Raw genomic sequence first — 25,216 nt, 5'->3', positions numbered from 1 at the left:
GGAATGAGATGTGGTCACTCTTACAGTCTTCCTTAGATATAGCATCGTCATAATCTACTATGACACATCGGTGTTCATCATTAAAAGCTGACCACCAGGTCTGTGTCCACAGGACTGTATATATATAAGCACTTACACTGCCATTTCTCACATGCGCTGATGTTTTTCCTTCACCTCTCCGGTGTCTGTGTGAGGAAGAGGAGGTGGAAGCAGTGGAGGCGGCGCAGGGCAGCATCCCAGCGGCGCTGGCCTCCTGGCTGAGAGAGGAGCTGCTGTCACAGGGCCGTTTGCGAGGCGGATCATCAGACAGAGGGGACAGGAGCGGCGGGAGCAGCTTCTCATCGTGCCGTCGGGACTGCTTCCTGTTCAGAGAGCTACTGAACACGCACACACACATACGCACATACACACGCGCACACACACACACACATAGAGACAGAAAAGAAGTGAGATTATTCGTTTACTTGTGCAGAGGCACTGAATGCTATGTTTTTACTTTGTTCTGTGTTGTATCTGTGCTATACGTGGGTTACTCATGGTATGCTAGTCTCAGTGTAGCTCGTCCTGGCACTGTTAATTTTGCTCCAAAGACACAGAGCAAGTGCAAGGGTCCTGAAGCCCTCATGTGGGGCTTTTTGCTACCTTTAAAAATTAAGTGAGTGATACTGAAACTAATCCCGCGATGACTGAGGACTCATCTTGTATCTACATTCAGTTTATTACTGGGTTCAGGACTGTTAGTGGCAAAAAAACACAAGACAGAATTTAGTGACTAATGAATAAATTTACCTTATTTTTGAATCTGTGAACGATATTTTTTTCCCCTGTAAAATTATTGGAATTCTGCCTTCCCCCGTAGCACCTCGACAATTATTCCCTCAGCCGCCTTATTGTAGCTCCTGTGACTCATATTGTTTGCAGCACAACAGATAATATTTTTATGTTTTTCCTCTCCCTGGAAACTCTGGGGGTTTGATGCGGTGAGGAAGTTGCTGAGCTCGCAGAACAAGGCCCCAGGCACCGACATTAGCAATAATAGACAAAATCATGGAGACAAAGACTAATTAGCTGTTGTGGAGTGTGTGCATGCGGAGCGCGAGTGTGTGCTTTTGTGTCTGCGCACGGCATAATTGATGTGTCTGCGGCTGTTTGTGCGCGTGCATATGCTAATTTGCGTGTAGTGGCGTGTGTCTGTCTTTAAGTGGACGCTGATGTGTGTGCAGGGAAGTAGGTGAGGGCACTCAGACTTCTTTTAAAGGCATAATAAGTTAACAAATTGAGAGGCTCTTAGAATAAAATGACCACAGTATATCTGCCAAATCATTTCCTGTAATGCATTTGCAGTGACTCAGTGAGAAGATTTATATTCCAACTGAAATGAGATTTCTCCTTTTTTTGGTACACTAGCATTCATATCAGTCTTTAAAGCACTTGTCGTGTGTTCGGCTTTGTCATACGAATTAAGAACCAAACAGCAGAATGCCACTTATGAGATTTTTTCCGGTTTTACTTTTTCCAGTGACCCTGCCGGTTTGTTGGGTCGACACAGACGGGAGCCGTCTCTTCTACACAGAGCGAGACACGAGGGAGTAGGAGCCCAGCATTAAACACCTATGTCAGCACCATATCAAAAGTATTATCTGACTTAAGCCCCTTTCAGTCATGCACTCCTTGTTTGGTCATTTGACTGCATCTGGCCAGGTTTTTGTCAGAAAAGAGCACGCTGGCTACTTTTTAAGTCGGCATTGTGACAACTCCCATATTTTTCATACAAAAGGGACACCGGATTATAAGGCGCATTAAGTGAAACAAAACAGTCAGATAAGTCAAACTTTACTAAACTCATTCTTCTTGCTTCCTCCACTTCCATACCATCCATTCATTAACGTTGAATTCTCTCACAGCTGCTCTATTCCCATGTTGTTGCAGTATATTAATGACTAACCTTCTATTGTGAATGGATGATCTCAGTTGTTCTCCTGACTGAAGTTTGGTCCGTTTACAGCATCCGACCATGCGACTGCATTTGTCCCTAACCATCGGGAACCCACACGTTAACGTTTATCCAGTGGAAAAAAAATTAGCATTATGCTAACATAGCTATGTCGCTAGCCACCACGCAGCACATCATTATAAACTAGCTAGCCCAACTTCAGTAACCCTACAAACGTCACTGCTGTTTAGTTTTCTGTCTTCATTTGTGTTGGAAGTGATAGCAGAGCTGTACTTTGAATTCTTTCAGAAATCTCTCAGTCAGAACATGCTATATCATGTTTAGGTGGAAGCTAGCGAGCTAACTTCCTGCTAACTTCTAACTCCGTTAAATGTAATAAATTCTGTTTTCATGGATGCCTGGATGTTAAACTTAATTGTTACACCTGGTAAAGCAGCAATGCTGATCATTTTATTAAAGATGAAAGAATTTAGACAGTTTTTAACTCTCAGTGATGCCACAGGGTTTGTTTGACTTTGGGACCTGAAGAGACGGAGTATAGGACCCAGATTACTCCACGAGGCTCCTGACTGCGGCAGCCGTAATGCTCCAACAATCCTTCGTAGCTTAGCAAAGTCGTACTAAAACATTTTTTAAAGAGTTTTGAGTGCGGGTAGCACATCAAATCTGTTCGAGGTCAGTGAGCACAACCAGAATTCATACCCAAGGCGCACTGGATTATAAGGTGCACTGTCGATTTTTGAGAAAATTAAAGGATTTTAAGTGTACCTTATAGTGCGGAAAATACGGTATGTATTACTTTCAGTATGACATGCTGTTACACCAAGGGGCGATCCATGGAGCTGAAAAATGAAGCCGATACAGAACTAGCAAAAGCTGCAGTTCCTGTAGGTGCCAATCCCACTTTTCTTTAGTTGTGACAAGAACTTCTTCAAAATCACTAATCATCTTTTGTATATTCTGAGATTTTACTTCGTTCTGTAATTCTACATCTAAAACAGACTGAAATATTTACAGAAAGTACAAGTTTACTGTAGAGCACCTAGAACAATGCAGATAAAAGTCTGTGATGGGTCAGATTACAGATGAAATGTTCACAGAAGGTAAATTCATCTGGTTGCTTCCAGCTGTTTCCAGAAGTCTTCTCTCAAAGCTTCTGACACACTAACAACAGCATAAAGTGACAAAAACACTTCATGAGTAACTTATGATAAATTACCCATAAAACTGAGACGGGATCAGTCAGGATCAAACAGAAAATGATGTTGATTAAAAGTTTTACTGAAGTTTGTGCGGGTGAATCCACAAAAATTCAGATAGGAGCCTCACTAATAATCCAAGAGGCTATTAAAATACATTCCCCATGGTAAGAAACATTTTTTTTCCTAAACATGGCTAAACCACCACAGTAACTTATGCTGAACACATAACCTGGCTGGGAGTCGGGAATTGGTTGTGTTTAAAATTGACTGTGAGTGCCGTGTTTTCACTGAGCCTATTATTGAAAGTTTTAAGTGCAATATAGATTTTCTGCTGAGGGAATAGGTTTTATATGTCCAAGTTGTTAAGCCCTACCTGACTAAAACCACTGAATGAAGCGTGTGTCACAATGACACAGGGATGTACATGCATTAATACAGAAAATGTTTAAATGTTATACTTGATTCTAATCTGCTGCTAATCCTCTTTCACACTGATGGAACTGCAGCTACTGGAACACAGAACACACACCAAGAATATCAGTTCAATCAAAAAATTAATTTCACTTTGATCTGCCAACAAACTAAAGTAATTTCAAGGCGTCCTTTATGAGGTTCTGGGATGTTAACCTTTAATGTTTAAATGTATTCAGTTTAAAGTTTCAGAGCTCTAATGTGCAGCTGTCAGAAATAAAGCAGCACTGGGAGCAACTCAGCCATAAAATAATTAACTGGAATTAAAAAATGTATTTTACCACCCTGTGCGCTAAATCACCAGATTAACGATTTTCTGCAGCATTAATTTCTTGTCTTATTTGCAACTGTTTGCAATTTTTCTGTTATATTTTTAGATTCTTTACAGATTTTTAATCACCTTTTTATCTTTAAGAACATCTGAGATGTGTCTAATTGCAGTAGGGGGCGCTCATAGGGATCATTTTTTGCAGAAGAAGTTACACGACAGGTGCGGCATGACGCAGGAAGCCCGGTTTAAGGGAAAGCTGATAACCAGCACTGCGATAGCTGTAAAGTCTTACTTGGGTCAAACCGGCCAACCCAAAGAAAACCTGGTTCTGTTAAACTTTATTTCACTGAACTTAGGATTCCCCTCAGAGCTCAGCCTGGCTTACTCAGCACCAGAAGGCTGTTCTGACCCAGTGTTTGTGTTGTTGTTTCTCTTGCAGTAAAAATAATGTATTATATGGACCACAACTGGGCCAATGTGGATCCAGTGACTTACTGACCAAGACTAAATGTGATTTCTGTGCTGTTCTGGGGTCAAATCTCAGTCACATGTGGTCATCGCTGATTATCTGCTATCAAAATATGACCCAGCTGATTAAAACAGGTGGGATGATAACTGTCAAAAGTCACAGGAAACTTCCAACTGGATCTGAGGCAGATGATCACATCAGCCAATTCAGAGTTTCCGTAAAAAGCCTCCCAGATGATAAACGGGCTGTGACAACTACTCCAGTGTCACAAGTTCAACTCCAGGTCACTCCCTCTTTTCTCTGCCACCTCTCTCTGCCGTGCATGCTTCGATAAAGCCGAGATGCTATAAAAATATTTCCTCTGTAGCTGTCACGTTGAGGCTTATTTATAGCGACAGCCCGCTTAGGCTGCTTTTAAATAATTCACACGGAAAGCCGAGATTCATGGTTTGTCATTCCCGTGTCACCGTGTGAATTGAACTCGACTGTCTAGTGGCTCCGTCGCGACATTCAAATTTTTAATCCTTCCTAAAAATACCCAGTCTCTAGTAAAGTTGCCTGATTACCTCTACTAGTGTCTATGACAGTCACATGAGGATGAGGAGCATGGGAAGGATGAATCAGTGGAGGGAAAGTTGAGCCTTTTCCACGTTTCTGGAATTTCTTAACTCATTTTAATAGAGTATCTAAAATTTTCATTCACAGGTTTCTTGGGATGATTGAGACATAATTTACTAATGAAACGAGGCTTCATTGACTGTTTTTCATCATACGGTTCTTTATTTTTTCCCTCACCTGCTCTGGAAAGGGTATTTGCAATGACCCTGAACTTTTGGTTTCAGACACTTTTTACCACTGTTGGCTCTGTATGATGTCACTATGAGCTGATATCCATGTTGCAAGTCAAGGTCAATGAAGTTATCATATATGGTTCCACATTAATGAGTTAGATTTCTCACTGGATCACCATATAGTGTTATATGGAGTTGGGGCAACAATTATAAAACTGACTACCGTTGTTCTACATTTATGATAGAGTATTGTTTTTTTCATCGCTGCTCACTAGACATATCTGGTGCATGTCTAAAACTGGAGTTACCATCACTTGCACTAGTTTTACATGAGCAGGGTATATAAATAAATATGGTGCCTTCATATTATGGCACCAATTTTTAGAAACCAAAGACAAACAACACCTGTTTCAACATTTAGAACAACTCTTGATATATATGATGTCTGGGTTTTATCGGTTTGCCACAGCTAGTTTTGATGTTACGATAAGTTTGGCAGTTTGGGTGAAAAACCTGATTTCCCTGAAAAAACACTGATGTTTGAAATGCTCCAAGCCATTACTGATTGGTCAAATGCAATAGCATCACTATCTGTCACATGACCTGATTGGCTGGGAGAAGTCCATTTAAGGAACCAAATATAGTTCCTCGTACATGTAAAATAAAGGATGAATGGAGCTAAAACAGCTTCTCTCAGACAGAGGATGAACTAATAAGGTCCAGCATAAGATAAACAAGGATTATATTGAACTGAAAACATGCAAAGCTAGCTGTGTTTTTATTAGCTGTGCGAGTACAGGTAAAGCTGTGACTAAATCCTCTTTCGATTTCAGTAAACTAATGTGTAAGAAACTGAGCTGATGTTTCTCGTGGTTTTTTTGTGCTGAGTCTGTGTATCTGTTAAACAGCATACCAGCTGCTTTGAATTTGTTTGTGATGAAAGATTCCTTCAGTAATATTTTCTCAGAAAAAAGGAGCGTCTTGTTGCATGAGCTGCTTGCTTTCATATCCAGGACCAGGAGGAGAGCGCGAGCACATTATCTTTTGTATTGAATTTAACAGACTTACTTGTCTTTAAAGCACTTTGTGGTCTTGCACCAGCCTGCTTGTCTGGAATACCTCTAATCTATGAAAAAGGAGAGCACCTCATGCCCTCCGGCTGGACTCATTTATTTCATTTTTCATTTTTTAAGTGCAGAAAAAAGTTTTTTTGTTGGGCAGGTTTTACTACATTGACTGAGGACATGTGGACAGCTCTAACCAATGGTAGATCTGCCTTTAAAAAAGTGATCGGACTCCTAATAGATCAGATTTGCATGATTCACAGATGACTTTTGTTCAGTCTCTCGGTTCATCCACCACCCTCTTTTGGTTGGCTGTCGTTTGTAAACAGAAGCACTGAACAGTAGGTGGGCGGGGCCAGAGATGACCACATCATAACCAGGTGTAAGTAAAGTCCAGTAGAACTAGAGGAACAGAGGGTTCAGAGCTACTCGCACATACGTTAATCTCATCACTCGACACTTTGGCCATGTTTACGCTGGCATCCACCATTGTACCAATGTATGTATGACAGAAAATAAGAAGCAGCACAATAGGATGACACTTTGCACAACATGTCTTCAGGCTGTGCTGCATTCTGATCTATCGATGCTACTGTTTGTGGATTGGTATTAGCACAATTAGTGAAAACCCCCTTGGACATCTGGCTCGTTGATAATGAGGGAGTGATGCCAAAACTTGATCTATGTAGTGTTTCGGGCTTTCATTACAGTACAATCTCTTCCTCATCCCGCTGAGTCCTTTCCCAGAGCTAATCTGCCGGGTGGCTCGTGTGCACTGTTAATGCTTACTCTGCCGTGCTGCTCTTATGGTTGTGTATTGGAGAGATGCAGGGTGGGAGGAGCAGACAGTCTTTGTCCAATCGCAGCTTCTTATTGCAGTTCACTGATGAGTCTCCGTGGTCCGACTAGGAACAGAGAAATCAGAATTCACAGATGTGAAGGAGTGAAGTAAACAGCCAGCAGAACAGTTAAGGCAGTATATGTGAACAAACGCTGCTTCACACCTTGTGTTTCCTCTTGCTCTTGCTTGTGTGTTTCTCGGGTGGAACCACCATGTTTGCAGCCGCCTGCCTTCTGTGTTTACCTCCGTTCTCTGCTCTCTCCACCCTCCCAGCCAGCCTGGGATTAGTCTGCTCTTGCACGGGGTTGTTGTCCGGGACCCCCAGACCCTGGCACATCTTCTCTCTGTCCCTCACCGCCGTCCTCTCTCTCTCCCCGAGTCCGAATCTTTCCCTGTCCTCTCTGTCCATCGGCCTCTCTCTCTCTGTTAATCGCTCTCTGTCACCTTGCCTCTCTCTGTCCTGCACTAATCGCTCATTTTCTTCCTCCTGTCTCTCCCCTTTCATCAGCTTCTGTCTCTCTCTGAGCCCCGGCCACTCTCTGTCTTCCTGCTTCTGTCTCTCCCTCTCTGCCACACCTATCCTCTCCCTCTCCCCTTGTCTCTCTCTGTCTCTCCCCTCACTCCCATCCCTTTCTGAAATTCCCACCCTTGATCTTTCCCCCGCGGCCTGGCCGGGCACCCTGCTGAGCAGACTCAGGTCAATTTTCACCCATAAACTCTGTATCTCATGGTATTCCCTCAAGGGTGAGAGAGGCACCTCGTGTCCCAGATTGGAAGGCGGTGACATGGGCTCCAGGTCTTTGCTTTGCCCTCCTAACCCTCCAGGATCGGGAACAGAGGTGCCAAATGAACCACTTATGTTGCTAATGCTCAGGGAGTTACAGCTACTACTGCTGCCGTTACTACTGCTGCCGATGCTACCGTTACTACTGCTGCTGCTACCGTTAGTGGGCACGTTGCTACCATCTTTGACTCGAAGTCCCTTCCCTCCAAATGTTCCCAGACTCCCCACACCGCCAGCAGAGCCAAGGCATGGGAGAAGAGGCGCGTGCATGTGTGCGTTGGACAGAGTCTGCGTGTTAATCGCAGAGCGTGTCGTCTGTGGCGGCAAAGCTGGGATTTTGATGGCTTCCTCCGTATCCGACTGGCATTCTGACGAAGAGGAGGAGGAATCTGTTTCGATGAATTCTCTGGACTTGGGTGTGATCCTGGTGCTGGGACCTCTGTGTTTCCGCTTGTCCTGATGAAAATATATGTAAATGTATGAAAAGGAGCAACAAAATACAAGATACAAGTCAAGAAAAAACGGCACATATAACACACACAAAGGAAACTTCTCATCTTTAGCCATCTCTTATATCCCGTCCACTAATGCACTTTTAAACCCCGACGAAGAAAAAAACCTGGTGTAGACAAATGTTATAATCAAAAGCAAAGCACATACAGCACATTACTGAATGTGATAATATCATGCAAATTAGGCAGCACGAGTTGCCAGCTTGTTCCACTAATCTGTGAAGCAAAAAGAAACATGTTTGACTGTCTCGTTTTGAATGTCACTGATATTCGCTGCACACAAGTCACACAGTTGAGCGCAGGCGGTCTGTTTGTCACATGCAAATTAAAAGATGCGTCTCACATTTCTTAGTTGAGTTCTTTCTAAGATGCGAGGGCACAGTTTCATAAACAAGTGCATCTTTATTATAGAAACTTTTCCAGTTTTCTCTTTAAAGATCCCGTTTTGATGCACTTCTGGATTGCTTCTGGTAAAGCAGGAATGTTTCCTGAGTTTCCTGGGAGCCGTGTCCTGACCACCTTCACTTAGCGATTCTCAGACTTGACCAGAGAGAAAACTTCTCAATGTCCCAAATTTCACACGGAATAATGTGTTTGATGAGCACAGTTCTCAGCCAAAGAGATTTGATAGGAGCATGTCGTCGTTCTCTTCATCTTTGTGCACAGTTAATTTGTCTTCCAGGGTGAGGCGCAGAACTTTTTTTTCCCTTTTTTTTAGCTGTGCAAACACAATATTGACTTCCTACCACACTACTTACATGATTTGGCACCCTGCAACTTTTTTCACTTCCCCCAAAATGAAAAATCAGATTGAAGCATCACCATTTTGACATAGTGAAGGAGCTCCAACACTCATTGTGGAGGCATTACCAGCAAGGGACAGAACGGCTCTTCCGGGGAGCGATGCATATAAAGTGGTCTGATGAACATCATGAAGCTTTAGGTTTCTAGTGTCGTGACTCTCATAGCAGATCATTGAGTGTCCACTAAAGAAATATCCTCTTTGATGGTAACAGTGATATTCAGTCTTGATAGCATTATCATTAATTCTTTTAAGTTTTTAAAATATGTGGCGTCATATTCAAGTGCATCTAAAATCCATGAAGAATAGGAAGAAATCGTTTGGAAAAGCTTTACTGTCTTACTGTTTTTCTCACAGACTGTATATAAAAGATGGGCATAGCCTCCATAGTAGCAGAATCCAGATGTGAAACTTAAACTGAGTGTTTGTGCTGTTGTCATGTTAGTGTTTGAAACCTCAGAAAACGAACATGCAGGTTTAACCAGTGCAGGTGTAAGTGCTAGCTTATAGCCTAGCACAGTGGCTCCCAAAGTTGGGGCCATTGCAGGGGGCACGGTATGAATAAAAAATAGAACGCTTGAACACTGCTAGCATAATGGACAAGTTTTCAACGGGGCTGCCACACAAACGCAAAGCAGAAGATGAAGCATCGCCACATGTGCTTCCAAACCAACTTCATTCCAAGCCAAAGACTTGAACATATGATGAAGGATATCTTGCCTTTGGCTTCACCTGCATAACGGTGGTGCCAAGGTAGGTCTCCCCGGCAGAATTAGTTTCTCCTGCTTCGGGAGCACACGCTGTCCAAATCTAGCTCATTTTCTTTCATGTAGTGAAGCTGCATTAGTACATCAGCTACATTGTCTGCTATTATTAATTTAATGGTGATAATTTACAAAACAAACATGTTGTATTTAGTGGACACTAGCATGGACGTGGATGCTTCCTTACTGTTGCCTGTAGACTCTGTTTATCTACTAGCAGGAGCATCATTGTAATTTCAGTTTGGTTAAATGGATTTTAGTTACATGATGCTGATGTTACCTGAATAAACATTAGTATTAGTAGATATTAGACTTAGTATTTTGTCCTTTCTTTAATCCTTGGAATCATACAGTACACGATGACACAATAATGTGACATTTTGATTTAAATTGGGGAAATCCAGAAATCATCAAAGTCATTAGCTTACACTCTGTAAGCAGTCTACATTTGAAATGGAAATAATGTGAAAGGACAGAATAACTTCCAATTAAATTGTAATAGTTTTTCTCCTGTTTTCTTACCTAAACATGAGTGTGTAATATTCTGTTTTTACAGATGGATAAAGAAAACCAGTGACTGGTTAACCTGGCTCCTTTACTCTGTCTGTGGATCTCAGCCTCAAGCTTAGTTTATATCTCCTACAGACCAAACTCTTTGCAAACAGGTCACATCTACACAGTTTATGCCTGAAGCTGCACCGCAGGGCACAGTCGTTTTAACCAAATTTTACTTAAACCGGTTAAAATGGTTAATTTTCTGTGGGCTGTCTTCTGTTGCAGTTAGTATTTACAGCAGCAGACATGCCGAACTATTCCATGTTTTTGGATAACAAAGGTGAAGGATATGGGCTTTGGCCTTATTGTAGGTTTGATTAGTGTTTTTGTTCTTTTGATTATTTTTTAACAATAGGAAAATAAATGTATATATAAATATATACGAGTGAAAACTGGCTTCTAGCTGTTTGTGTATCATCAGTTTAACTTTCTGACAAGCCTTCTTTCTTCTTCTGTAAATAATGTGTGCCAGCTGGCAGACGCAGCCACAATCCACTCAGTTTATTTTCATTTTTAGTGCTGTGTAGCTACACCTGCATCACTGCCCTTGTCTTGTTCCCAATCAAAATTGACCCTGTGATGTTGAATGCTTAATTTTAGACATGTACTGATCAATTATCCTCAACTGAAACAAAGGCGAGCGAGGAGCAGCGATGTGTATGCAACAGCAACACGAGAAAGCAACTACAGAGGCAGATGCAGAGAAGAAAACACCACTAATGTTCCCAGTCGTCAGTATAAACCCACTCGCTTGGCAGACGCAGCCCTCTGGAATCTTTCCAATGCGTGTTGCCATCTGCAAAATCCATTCTCAGTAAATGCCATGTAGTGTTTTGCTGAAATAGAAAAAAGGGGGAAACTGTCCCTTGCACAGAGTTTATTTGCACTGCCGGCAAAAGCTTTTCCTTTCTTGAACAAAACTCCTCTGGCCTATTTTCTCCATAGTTCACCTCTCCTCACTGTTGACATTAGCCATCTTGCCAGCTGCTCTGCACAACTAAAACAGGCAGAAGATCAAATGTTGCGACAGCACTTACGGCACCGATTGCACATGTTAGCGTTCATTCTCAGATAATTTAAGAAAGGTTATATCTCTTTAGTAAAACAAGGACATTTTCACCTGCGTACACTTGACAGGAGAGGCACATCTGTATGTATACCATGAAATATAACGACAGCCCGTTGGATTTAATTATATAGCATCGTTAGCTTTGATCTGTGTACGTACAAGAGAGCCAAAATCTAAGACTTCAGACTGAAATGCTCACGTGTAGATTTTTATTAAACTTTTGGATCCGTTAGATGTGAATGAGACAGTTTAACCCAAATATAATCATTTCAGGCACACAGCTGTGGCTGTGAGCACAGCAGCATCACACAACTGCTGTGGAAGTGTAACAGTAACTAGTATTAGGGCCCCATTAAAAAAGAAATATTATTGCTCATTTTGAGAATAAAGTTGACTTCATTCTTTAAATAATATTTCAAGTTTAATCTCGAAATTTCGACCTTATTCTCAAAATGAACAGTAATATATATTTTTCATAATGCTTTGTCGTATTAATTCACCTGTAAATAAATGACATTGAAAACCTTGAACTTACAAGGTAAAATATTTACATGTAGCTACACTGGGACAAGTCGGTAAGAATCAGCTTTCTCAGGACACAAAGAAAGAATTATACTATAAGTAAATGTATGTAGTGTTTAGGTCATTTTAAGGAATTGTGTAAGGAATTTGAAGTAGTGGAGGACTGATTTTAGAGCATCTCTTCATGGGTTTTTTACAGCAAAGACGACACAAATGATACTGTAAGTAGAGAAAATCAAAACTGGCCAGCATGTGTGACCTTGTAATGGAGGAACCAAGTCTAACTTAATTTATTGACTTTTATTTATAATCAAAAACAATATTGAACACAACAGAATTAGAAATAAATCAAATAAAGATATAAAGATGCAAAAAAAATAAAGACCTAAAAATGTAAGCTTTCACAGTACAACCGCCGTCCCAAAAAATAATTTACGATGTACGATGTTCATTTTTCCAAATATGACCACTGCACACTGTTTAAACTTACATTATATATATTTTTGTGTTGCTTTATTTCTATAAAATATATGAAGTTATGCATTACTTAAAATTACCTTCAGAAAACTTAAATTTACTTACAATATAATTCTATCTTATTCTAGTGTATCTACCTTTAAGTGTTTATAGGTAAATATAATGATCTAATTTCAGGTAAATTACATTGAAACTCCATTTAATTACAGGGGAGCCGTTAGTCGTGGACGCCATTATTAAGTGTTACCAAGAGAAGTTGTGTATATGTGGGGCAACCAATCAGAAAACAGCAAGGCTGTAAAGGGCTTGCTTCAGACAGTTGGTAAATTGAGAGGATTCACTAACATCTGGCATAAAATAAACGATGGTTATTCTGAAATAAGAATATTAGGTCCCCTTTTAGGGGGTCCAGTACTGTGGGTAAATCCTTGCAGTGGGATACGTGGAAAAGTATTCAAACTTTTATGTTGTTTCCCTGAAGTCAATGAAAACAAAAGAGAACATGATGATAATTAGGCATTAAGTAATTAGTTGTTAAATTAATTCTAAGTACTGTGTATACTGCGAATTAAAGTTTGGAGCTCTGAGGGGCTGTCGGGGTGCCTGTAGCTCCGGCTGCTGACGCAGAGGTGGCAGTTGTCAGAGTCGGGCACATCATGCTGCCGGGTCACTTCTTCAAGTCTTCTCTGTGGGCTGTAACAGCTGAGCTGCTGTTTGCTGGTTACTGCAGTTTTCCTCAGTGTAATCTTGTTGTAACATTGCTGACAGCTGCTAACGTGTTAGTTGCTAATTTGTCAGCAGATGAGTTTTACGAGAACAATTTCCACAACCTGACAGCAGAACAACGGAGGGGAAATTTGTTCTCAAAGCAAAACAAGTAATGACGAAAGACACCAGCATCACAGAGATCAGCCAACATGAAAACATCTGAAAAGAAAATCATCAGCAAAATTTGTTTACACGTTTTCTAGGGCTTCTTATTCACTCACTGTTCAGCCTCACTGCAACGTTAAAGTTACATTAGGTCAACATTTTCATGATTTTCTTTTAGCATTTTGAACGTTTGTTGCTGTTTAACCACTTAAATCCTCATGTTCTTCCACTTGAGTTAAAAACACTCTGTTACAATGTAACACTACCACCAACGTCATTAGGTACCCCCTGCTAGTACCGGGTTGGATGCCCCTTTTGCCCTAATTCTTTAAGGCATCACACAGTTGCTGTAGATCTACAGTGAGCTCACTGTCATGAAGAAAGCGGTTTGAGCTTTTGTGATATTGAACATTATCCTGCTGCATGGAGTCATCAGCAGATGGGTGCACTGTGGTCATAAAGAGATGCTCAGGTAGGCTAACCTGTCGCTGGCGTCACACAGATGTTTTTCTAAACATCTGTAACTTCCTAAACTCCTAAACCCTTTGCTAAACTGAAAGAATTCCCATGCTTCCTGAAAGCAGCGTCTGTGCTTTTCAGTAATATTAGGGTTGCTGCAGCCCTGCTAAGGTTGCAGCTGTTGGTACCCAATGTGTGCCAAGAAAATATCCTCCACACCACTGCATCACCAGCAGCCTGAACTGTTGACGAGACATCCTGACCATCCACCATCTATCTGAGTGAGTCTGTGCAAATGATATCCTTAGTTTGCTGTTTTTAGCTGAAGGAAATGGCATCATGTGTGGTCTTCTGCTGCTGTGAGGTTTGCTGCGTTGTGCTGCGGTGTCAGGGATGCTCTTCTACATTCATATGTTGTAACGAGCAGTTATTTGAGTTACTGTTGCCTGCCGATCAACTCGAAGCAGTCTGGTCATTCTCCTCTGACCTTTGGCATCAACAAAGCATTTTTTACCCAGAGAATTGCTGCGTTCTCGATATTTTCTAAATCCTTTTTGAGACCATTCTCTGAAAATCCCAGTAGATCAGCAGAAACACTCAGCCGAGCAGCCCATCTGGCACCAACAACCATGCATTTCAAAGTCACTTTAATCACCTTTCTTCTCCAATCTGATGCTCACTTTGATCATGTATAGAGCATGTATGCCTAATTTCACTGAGTTGCTGCCCAGTGAGCAGTTCAACAGATGTACCTAACAAAGTGTTCATCTTTTGGTGTTTTAATATAAATATGTAGCATTACGTGTATGTATTTAACAAAAACTGATTTCCCTTTTTCATTAATGAGCATACAATAGCTGTATATATTCATATATATTCACACACAGCTGAGACTGGATTACAAACAGGAACCTTTCAGGGAAGGAACCACGAGTCAGTACATTTGCTGTAGAGTTGCATAAAGCGATAAGTATAGGGTACAGTCTGATACATCTGTACTTGGTGTTCAGCCCTATTCCAAATGTCTGCAACCTTCCTGCAGTACACACACACACACACACACACACACACACACACACACACACACCTACACACACACACACACACACACACACACACACACACACACACACACACACACACACACACACACACATCTAAAACTAACCTGGTTTACACTGACAGCAGGTACTGGCAGTGGGGTTTGCTGTAGCACTGCTGGTGGAGTGGCTGTGTTAGTGTTTGAGTTGGTAGCACTGCGAGGTTCTTTCCTTGGGGCTGTTTTCCCACCAGGAGGTTTACTACGCGGCCTCGGGGGGTTCTGATGCTCCAGGGAGGGGGGAGGCAACAGGTCCTTCTCCCTCGCTGCAGGGCTAATGGGAGACACAATAAGAGGAAGGCTCACTACTGGAACTAGATTCACCCTTGAGCAAGGCAGTGAAGCCCAAGCTACATGATAAACAATAGAAGGTAATGCTTGCCATTGCTTGGTCTTGTGACAGCATGAAATAATTGAAAACAGCATGCATTCAGTCAAACTTGGACGTAGGAAGTTTAAAATGGAACAGAGAAAAGGAAGAGGTGATTGAGGGAGAGGAAAATGAAAAACAGGAAAAACAATCAATGTTATTTTTTTCCTAATTAGGCCAACGTCAAGCTGCGCACAGAGTCTGACATGGCTTCTACTCAGTCTCAGCACTGTTCAGCTCAGAGGGAGTGACAGTCTTCAGTGGCCATGTGCCAGACAGCTCAGTGATCCACAGGAACCTCTGTTAGCTTTAAGCTGCAGTGTGAACCAGGTGGTAAAGTGCCTAACAGTAATTGTAATAGTTTAGTCAATAGCAAACACTGTATCAGTTATAGAGCCAGTTACACATCAGAATATAGGCTGCTGTGGATTTTTATCTCAAACTGTCAGGCTTATGTTGAAATGATGAAAGTGCACCAGTGTCTTCTTCATGTGCTGCTTTACAGAGACAGCTAAGATGGAAATATCTGGCTCAATTTTATTGATTAAAAGAGATATCACTATAGTCAGATGCACACAAACCCTGCCCTTGTACATTATGGCACAGCCCACATAGTAACAAAGTGTAGTGTAGAATGTGCTCAGCTCGAGTAGGTCAATACGGCTTAAGACAGTTGTTGGTTTTTAGGTAACTGGCTCTCAGAGGCGCTGGAGACATTCACCTGGGAGATGAAAATAAGACTTTTGTAGCTCGAGCTTAAAATTTTTATATATATATATATATATATATATATATATATATATATATATATATATATATATATATATATATATATATATATATATATATATATATATATATATATATATATATACTAGGGGTGCAACGATACACAAAATTCACAGTTCGGTTCGGTTCAATACTTTGGTGTCACGGTTCATGTGCTAACGGCTGTCTAAATGACTCGGGTAAAGTTTGTAGCATGCGTGCTTGTTGTTTTTTGTCTTTGCACTAGGATGCTGTCGGGGTAAATGTGCAGTCATATTCGTTGTGTTTCCACTAGTGCTGTCAGCGTTAATAGGGCTTTGGAGCGTGATGTCACGGGGGTGGGCGTGGAAAGGATTTTGGCCTGATCCGCAATTTTGGGGGTCTAGCGCAAGTGAAAAGGGAGTGAAGGCACACACAACAGCCATGGTTTGTATTTGCTGTGTGGTCGGCTGCAATGTTCGATCGCAACATGAGGCAGCTTGTGTATCGATGTTACCAAACGAAGGTGTCTAGCCTGGATAGCAGCTGTGAGACGAGCTGATATCCAGTTCTCTTCCATCTCCAAATATCTGTTGGTGCTCCAGACGTTTTCATTCCGGTAAGTTCTAAATATGTTCATATCACTCTTTATAGCCTATTAGTTTTATTTTCTATGTGCTCTGAGGTCATAGCAAATTAGAACAAACATCCTACTGAGTGATTTTGCAGAACTACCTTCTGTTTCTAGAGTTGCTAATTATTTGGCATTATTGCAAACAAACCAGCTTATGAAATGGATGAAACACATCGTGACTGAGTTCCAGCGCTCGTTAACGTGTTGGCCGTCCAGCCGCACGCACGGGGCGATCCGCGGTAACTCGTAAACTGAGATTTGCCGCGTTATGGCGTCAACGTCATTTTAATGAGATTAACGCTGACAGCACTCGCGGGAACACAACAAATATGACTGCACATTTACTCCGACAGCATCCTAGTGCAAAGACAAGTGGAAGCAGACAAATACAACAAGCACGCATGCTACAAACTTTACCCGAGTCATTTAGACAGCCGTTAGCACATGATTCTCCTTATGGGGACCTGATATGTTTAATATGCTGCTGAGAATATAGCCCAGAAGAAGTGTATAGTATAGCTTTTATTTTGGAAAGAGCCATTTCTCTGTAATAAACTCTCTTTTCCAAAGATAAGTGATTCCTCGATCAGATTTTTTCTTCCATTATTTTGTTGTTTCAGCAACATGAAATTTAAAAACTGTACTTTTGAGTTAAAATATATATTTATAATTTTAATAAATGACAAAGTAAAAAGGCATGAACACTTTTTTTAATCGAAAAATATCGAACCGTGACACCAAAGTATCGAACCAAACCGTGAATTTTGTGTAACGTTGCACCCCTAACATACATATATATATATATATATATATATATATATATATATATATATATATATATATATATTTATATATAGAACCTCACTTCACTATGACTTCAAAAAATTAGATTCATTCCACTACAGTATATCACAACAGATGTGACAGATATGAGCATGCCAGCTGAACTCAGTGGTTATATATTTTATTACATTATTATATATATTATATTCAGCCATTAGAGGGAATATATGCTATGGTGAGGATTTTACAGCACTATATTTATCTTATAAGAATCTGTCCTGCCAGTGTTACATATCTATTTTGAAGAGCTACTTTTCTGTGTCTACAATAAAAAAACGTTGTTAACAACAACAAACAATTACTACTCCAACAAAGCTTCTACTATATTAGAAGTAAAACACAAGCAGCTCGTCATCATTTTCTTTATTTCTTACCTGTGCTGGTTTGCTCTGTTCCATGTCTGGTTCTGATTATCCTCCACGCTGTTTGACCTCTCTGTCCGTCTGGGCTGTTTCTTCCCTGTGGTGTTCCTCCTTAGGGTCGTGACCTCAGGCCCCGACAACAGGCCCAGCGACAGCCTCATCTTAGACCTCTGGCCCTCCCCCGAGGCCTTCTGGCTCAGCTTGGCCTTTGCCTTCTCTCTGCCCGGGCTGAAGAAAACAAAACACATTTTTTTCATATATATATGGTTAAGACACATTTTTGCCAGCTGCAACCTACAATTAGTCTTTCATTCAGTCTTTCATTCAGCAGATGCTATTTTGAAGAGCTACGTTAGAAATATTCTAAACAAACCTACCAGAAAGCTGCCCTCGTGTCCTTGTGCTCCACTGTAGGTGCAGCTGGAACAGGCGTACTGCTCGATCCACAGGGCTTGGTCTTGGCAGCCGTACCCACTCCCGGTGCTTCATTGCCTGGGGAGAATGTCTCTGGACCCTGGTTGATGGAGCCTAAGCAGTGGACCATTGGACTAGAATAGGTAATTGTAACCTAACCAAGATATGTTTATCTAGGCTATTTAGCACATCCTGCAGTTCTTCGTGGACAGAATGGCTTTAACCTTCCATGTCTACCAACCTGTGCCATGATGTTCTTGTTGTGGGGGAACCAGGGGTTTGGTCTGAGCTTGGACCTTATTCAACCAGCTGTCCAGCTGCCACTTGTTGGTTGACGGAGGCTCGGGCTAATAGGAGGAAAAAGACAACTTTTTATTTTGTTTGTGCTGTGATTTTTTTTACTGCTTTGTCTCTTTACATCAGTTTCTTCCAGTGTGTTTGACGGCACACGCCTATAAACCCAAGCAGCGTCGAGGCATTGAAATAATGCGATAAATATTGTCGTAATTTGTTTTTTTCTGCAGATGGAGTTTTATGACTTTCAGAGCACTGACAAGACAGAGTGGGAAGAGTTCATTTAATTTACAGACGGTAAGATTTACAGTAAAGTGAGAAGCTGTGAATCGGGAGAATAACAGTGAAAGGGGATCTGTCTCTTATAAAATGTAAATAAAATTGGAGAGATTTGTCAGAGCTGAAGATATTCACAGCCTCAGTGTTTGTATTGGTGCGTTGTTGACAGTACTGTGTAAAAATCTCGAGTGACCCCTCATTTCTTTATCTTTATATACAAGGAGCCAGGCTTTCTTACCATTTTTAAATTAATCTTAAGGAATAATTCTCCAAGTTTTCTGAGAACGGCTTTTTCACTCAGTTCCGTCCTTACACTGGAGAGTCGCAGATTTAAGCCCTGTGGGAGTGTCCCCCCAAGAGGGACAATGGACCCCCTATTGATCCTCTACCTAACCACACAAGCCAAGGTGTGAAGATGGGTGTAGGTCACAATCAGCCAAGGTTTCGGGTGAACTCATTGTGAAACCTAGCCCCACCCTATCATGTGATTTGTGAGGTCGGATGGCGTTCATATCAACTGACTTTCAGACTTTTTTAACCTATTAGAACTGTACAAACTCTGCTTTTGCCTTAGGTACTGTATTTCCATTTATTTTTGCATGTTTCAATAAATCCCAGGACCATTCCTAGAAAAATCTAAAGAATCGAAGGGTGGCTCAAGACTTTATCACATTACTGCATGTGATACAGAAAAAAAATGGCTAAATGAGATCTAACAGCTAAGAAAAAGGATCACCTTTCATGACTCTTCATGTATTTTACAATACATTAAACATAAGGGAATATAATATTTACTTATTTGTATTTAACCATTTTAACAATGGTTAGCATTTTCTCCCAATAAAAAATTTGTGTGTTTACCCAGTTGGTGCCCACTGTGTGCACACAGTTACCAGGAAATCTGCATAAATACACACACACACACACACACACACACACACACTGAGTTGTCATCCTACCTCTGGAGTGTTTGTGCGGGAGGCCTGATTATACTCGCTGTCACTGGAGCTGCTCTCAGACTCGTCGGTGTCAGACTCTGAGCTGCTTTCTGATTCACTGCTGCTCCCTGATGCACCACTAAAAAAGAAAGACAGACAGAATGGGGGGTAGATGGGGTGTGTGTGTGTGTGTGGGGGGGGGGGATCAACATGTCACAATGGAACAAAACAAAATCAGTTTCACTGGATGCTGAGAAAGCACAGCGACGGACACTGTCACTGCTAATGAGGTTACACCAAAAAGTTTCAGCACAAAGTTTCACACGTTGCGGGATGACACGGATGTCCACTCGCTGCTTTGCTTTTTGCTTTTGTTATGACTGTCAGCACTGCCTGTCAGAAACAAAGGTTTACACTTTCAGAACATTAGATGGTCTTTATCCAGATGATACTTAATGTTCAATCATCCATAAATTTAGGACAGGAAATGATCTTTTTAAAGAATCATGGCTTAAACATCTGCATGTCCTCTTCCTTTCTCTCTAAACAACATGACATCCACTATAAACGACTTTAAAATTCTGGCATGACCTCTCATTCGCCAGCTCAAGTCAATTATGTCTTTTATTGATTTCAAATGTTGCACAGCCAAGAGGACTCTATCACCAAAGTCACCTCTCTGCTGGCATGAACTCAAATCTTTTTGTCTGTTTAAATCCAACTTTCAAACTCAGGAAGTAAATTACCCTTAACTGGACATGAATTTGAACAAGCACATTAAAAACGTATCCGAAGTGCCCTTCTTATATAAATATACTTTAATTTATGCACGACGTGTGTGGGTGCAAACAGCCTTTGTTCACTGCTACTGGATGAAGCCCTACAGTGTTTACTGACTCATCCTGCCACTTAGTCTCAATCAGTGTCAGGGCTGTTTAAAGTACCTGCTGGGTCGTGACTTTCACTGTTGCTTGTACTGCTTCTCTGGCTTTAGTGTCAAGACCGTAGCTCCCTATCAGTCTGGTTCGAATGAGATGAGCCAACGTGTTTGTTGCGTTAAAGCGATGAGCGGGGTTCTAGATGACTATTATTTATATTTTGAATATGTGCGATGTTCATGTAAAATAAAGAGGAAGAAAAATGCATTTTCCCTCGAAAAGCAAATGGTTTGTTTATTAGTCTAACAGGGGTGTTCTGTTGGATGTTTTTTTTAATATTATTTTTTGGCATTTTGCCTTTTTTGGATAGAGACAGCAAAGAGGGGAGAGAGAGGGGGAAGACATGTAGCAAAGGCCTGTGGGTTAGACCAGCGGTTCCCAACCTTTTTTGCGCCACGGACCGGTTTATGCCCGACAATAGCAACACCTTCTTTTGTGTCCAGATCGCCCAATCTGTCTTCCTCAGCCTCCTATTGGAATCCCGGACGAGCCCCCAATTGTAAATATCAACACTTCACCGAGTTCTTTGGATTTCTCAGAGGCATCCGATGGAAGACAAAACACTGCTCAGTAGACCATTTAACACTTTATTACTTCTAGAAGGGAGATGCGTCCTGCATGACACGCTGCCGTGGATCTCAAAATGGTGGCGTGCCCCTAACAGTTTTATTATAGAAGCTCTCTCATTCTAGTCTAAACAACACTGTCTCAGTAACTTTCCACTAGAGATGATCCCATTCCTTCAATGGTCATTCAGTTTTTAACCAATGTGTTTCATTCTTTAATCAAGGGTGTCAAATTAAATCACACTAAGAGCCATAGAAGGAAATAAGTATCACATAAAGAGACATACATATACAGATTATTGACACACTTTAATTTAATTGAACATATATGTCCAATATAGCTACTTTTACATACAATTTATTGTCCTCAGCTTCTCCATAGGGAATTCACAGCTACCTGTTTCAAACACCTGATGTCAGCTAATGATCGTATGTGGCATTTAATAAAAACTCATATATCCTGATGGAACTGGGAGAAATGAGTGTGAGGTAAAGTCGTTTTTGTGTAAGACAGAATCTTTTCTCAGGCTCCGTCGTTATTGGTCGATTAATAGATGGTGTCGTTGAACGTTCATTTCTTTCTTCCTGCTATCCCTGTTTAGCCCAAACATGGGAACAAAACACAAATCTTCACAACTTTCAAGACCAAACTATTTGTCCACCTCTCATTTTTGTCATCAGGGAGGAGTTAACAAGACCTGGATGAACTATGATCCCAGCCTATCATCAGAGTAACTGGAAAACTGAGCTCAGGAAGCGGCTCTGAGATCCTTCAGGACGTTTAAACTAATTCCTGTTTTCTCTTCACTTCAAAAACATTTCACACACTTTTTTGAACAAAAGATAATAATCAGAGGAGTCGACTGCTTCATGACTGATTTGCTAAAAAATTACGCACCTATCAGTGGGTAAAAAAAAAGCCTAGCTACTAATAAATGCATAAACACAGCATTTTGAACCTGTTCAATTGTCTCATCTTCTCTGGTGCTTCGGCTGGCCTTGTGTTCATCCATCCTTCCACAGAGCTTTAAATGGCCTCCTGGAGGCAACACGCCCGCTCGTCCCAACTTAAGAATACACACAAATACACTTGTGCGCGCACACAGTTTTTTATGTGTAGTTCCCTTTGTGTATGTGAGAGTGTGCACGTAATTTCAGTTCAAGGCTGCCATCACAGCAGGCACCAATCTGTGTGAGCAGTCAAGCAGCAAATCCATCAACTGTTCCTCGGGCAACACACACACACACACACACACACACACACACACACACACACACACACACACACACTGTATGAATGCAGTCTCTGTCCTGTTTTTCTTCTATCATTACTCATCTATTCTCTGTCTTCCCTCTCTTTCAGTTTCAATTAAATTTTCACCTCACTTTGCTCTAATAGCAAACCAGTTGAAACAATATTGGCAAAGCACTGTGTTAAACTCTCGTATACATGTTTGTGTGCGCCCCTATGCATACCCTACATTGTGCGGTCTCTGCCAGTTGTGTGTTTGGAAGACATACAAAGGCACCCTCGGAAAGTATTTTTAAGAAACGCAGGAAAGCTTCATGTATGTGTGTTAGTTTTCTTTGCCTGGCTGGTGAATCAGCATCACAGTAACACAGGAAATGAGTCAGTGATATGATTCCCAATTATTTCTCTCTCTCTCTCTTTTTTCCTGTAACAGGGGACTTTGATTTTCTACATGTGCTGTGATGGTTATGTATATACTGCTTAATGTCAGTGCTGCTTAAATGTCATTAGGTAACCTTTCCTATGCCTGGGGGAAATTTATTGATGAGGCCAAATGCATCCAGATGAGAAGCGGATGTATTAATTCATCTTCTGTTAACCCCTGGGAGGCGCCATGATACACTACAAACAAACTGACATGCTGACGCCCTAAAAGCTGATATAGTGAATATATGTCATCTGAACACATCAAGCAGAACGAGGGAAACTTGATTCAAGAATTCTGAGTCATAGTTCTGATTATTTAACAGATTTAAGTGAAATATTAATGCAGCTTTTATCTTTTTACTTTTACTTGATTCTTGAGGAAGGCAGGACAAAGACGATATCCAGTTCATGACAACAATGAGAAGGGCCACTCAACATGATAACTGAGTCAGCGCTGGCTGATCGGTGTCTCAGCACAGGCGACTGGACCGGATTGAGTCTGCTAGGCCTTACCCGCTACTTTGATATACAGCGCCCCCTCGTTTATCGCGAGAGTTACGTTCTAAAAATAATCCACGGTAGGTGAAATTAGTAGTCGGCTTTATTTTTTACAATGATTATAATTATATTAATGTTTCCAGACTACAGTTATAGTGCTTTTTCCCACTAATTTAGTTTTCATATTTGCAGTACATATGAAAAATAACTTCTGTTTCTAGTTTAATACTGCTTTTTACTGTTCACTGTCAATCTGACTAAAATAAATAATGGATTATATGTAAAATAATAATAATACAGAAAATCCTCAGACAATGATCTTTTAAACACTTGTTGCTCCTTCAGTTCTCTTTAGTCAGAATCTGAGATGTTATACAGCTTGGCCCAATATCACTGTTTAAAGTCTAGTATGTGTTTATGTTGGAGTGGTGAGTGTTGTGTCCGTCAGATACCTGATAAGGAAATGGGAGGCAATGAGACGAATGATGTGAACATTAACTGCATTTCTGGATTGTTTCAGCATGAAACTGAAAACAAGGACTGTCAGGTTTTTTAGTGACGATCCTGCTTATGCTCAGATTAATGAAGAAATGAGTTGAGATACCAGACAGATGGTAACAGCAGACATAACCTGGACTTCAGTCTAAGCCGACGTTTTTATGTCCCTTACTGCCTTTAAAGATCTTTTGATGTGTAACCAAAGAGAACCAAGTGTGTGTGAGTCAGCAGCAGATCTCTCTTGCAGAGGAGGCTCATTAATATTATTGATTCAAGTCCAAAAGACCCAGACTGTGGCGCGACTACAGTATGCCACTCTTTCTTTTCCATCTAACAAATGAATAACTTTTGGACAAATGAGGCTTAAATCAGTGCTACAAGAGGACGTTACCTGATGCATCTCTTCAAGAGAATTATTAAGTAGTTATCATTTAGTTTACATAAAGCTCCAAAAGCAAACTGATTGTCCACTACTGTGCAAAAAGATCTGGCAAAGTTCAAAGTTCACCCCCAAATATCCCAAAATATGACACTGGACTTGACGTGACCCCGATGGCAGGCAGAAGTCTTTTGGTCAGCAGTTTTTTCTTAAGCCGGATTACAATCTGCTTCTGTTGTTGCTCCAGGAAAAACTGGAGCTTGCTTTCATATAAAGCACTGTCTTATTTAATGAGTATCTACTTTCTAACTCTCCTCGGTGGGCAGCTAGCCCACAGTGCCGATAAGACATCTGGCAAGAAATCAAGGTGAGAACAAACATCAGCTGAGCATCTGCTGCATCGAAGTAGGCTGCACTTGTTTGTCATTAGTGCTGGAAAGACTTGTACGAGTGCCGGGCTCCCTCTACAGAACTGTTTAAGTGGACCTGGGTGATGTTAGTTTTTTAAATTATTCATTATGTTGCTATCAGACGTTTGCAACATAAAATGTCTTTTTTTTTACACCGCAATAGAAACATTATGGGCAAACGGTGCAAAGGGCATTTAATGCATCTGATGGGAGGCTTTTTTTGTTTCAGCTCGTCATTCGTCAAAAGACAAAAACTGCCCGTCACGAGTTTACGTTTCCCGCTCTGATGTGTTTCGTTTTTGTTTAAAGAGCGCCGAGTGAAGTTAAAGGAGGAGCGTGAGCGTCTTTTACTCTCAATGGGATTTTCAGTTGAGTGCTCTCTAGCCTAT

At 41.1% G+C, this 25,216-nt stretch overlaps 1 protein-coding gene across 1 annotated transcript in view; it reads right to left on the bottom strand.

The window, feature by feature from the left end:
• The window catches only part of aff2 (AF4/FMR2 family, member 2), a 193,499-nt gene that overhangs the window by 21,518 nt on the left and 146,765 nt on the right, over window positions 1-25,216 (bottom strand). The window contains 8 exon segments of the mRNA XM_085173062.1: window positions 137-377; window positions 7,012-7,127; window positions 7,227-8,303; window positions 15,049-15,253; window positions 17,948-18,163; window positions 18,313-18,463; window positions 18,591-18,696; window positions 19,882-19,999. Coding sequence (XP_085029188.1) covers window positions 137-377; window positions 7,012-7,127; window positions 7,227-8,303; window positions 15,049-15,253; window positions 17,948-18,163; window positions 18,313-18,463; window positions 18,591-18,696; window positions 19,882-19,999 — 2,230 coding nt within the window.

The sequence above is a fragment of the Neolamprologus multifasciatus genome, chromosome 2 (genome assembly GCF_963576455.1).
Source record: "Neolamprologus multifasciatus chromosome 2, fNeoMul1.2, whole genome shotgun sequence".
Classification (NCBI taxonomy): domain Eukaryota; kingdom Metazoa; phylum Chordata; class Actinopteri; order Cichliformes; family Cichlidae; genus Neolamprologus; species Neolamprologus multifasciatus.
The sequence above is the reverse complement of the archived record's forward strand: the minus strand, read 5'-3'. Positions and strand labels throughout refer to the sequence as shown.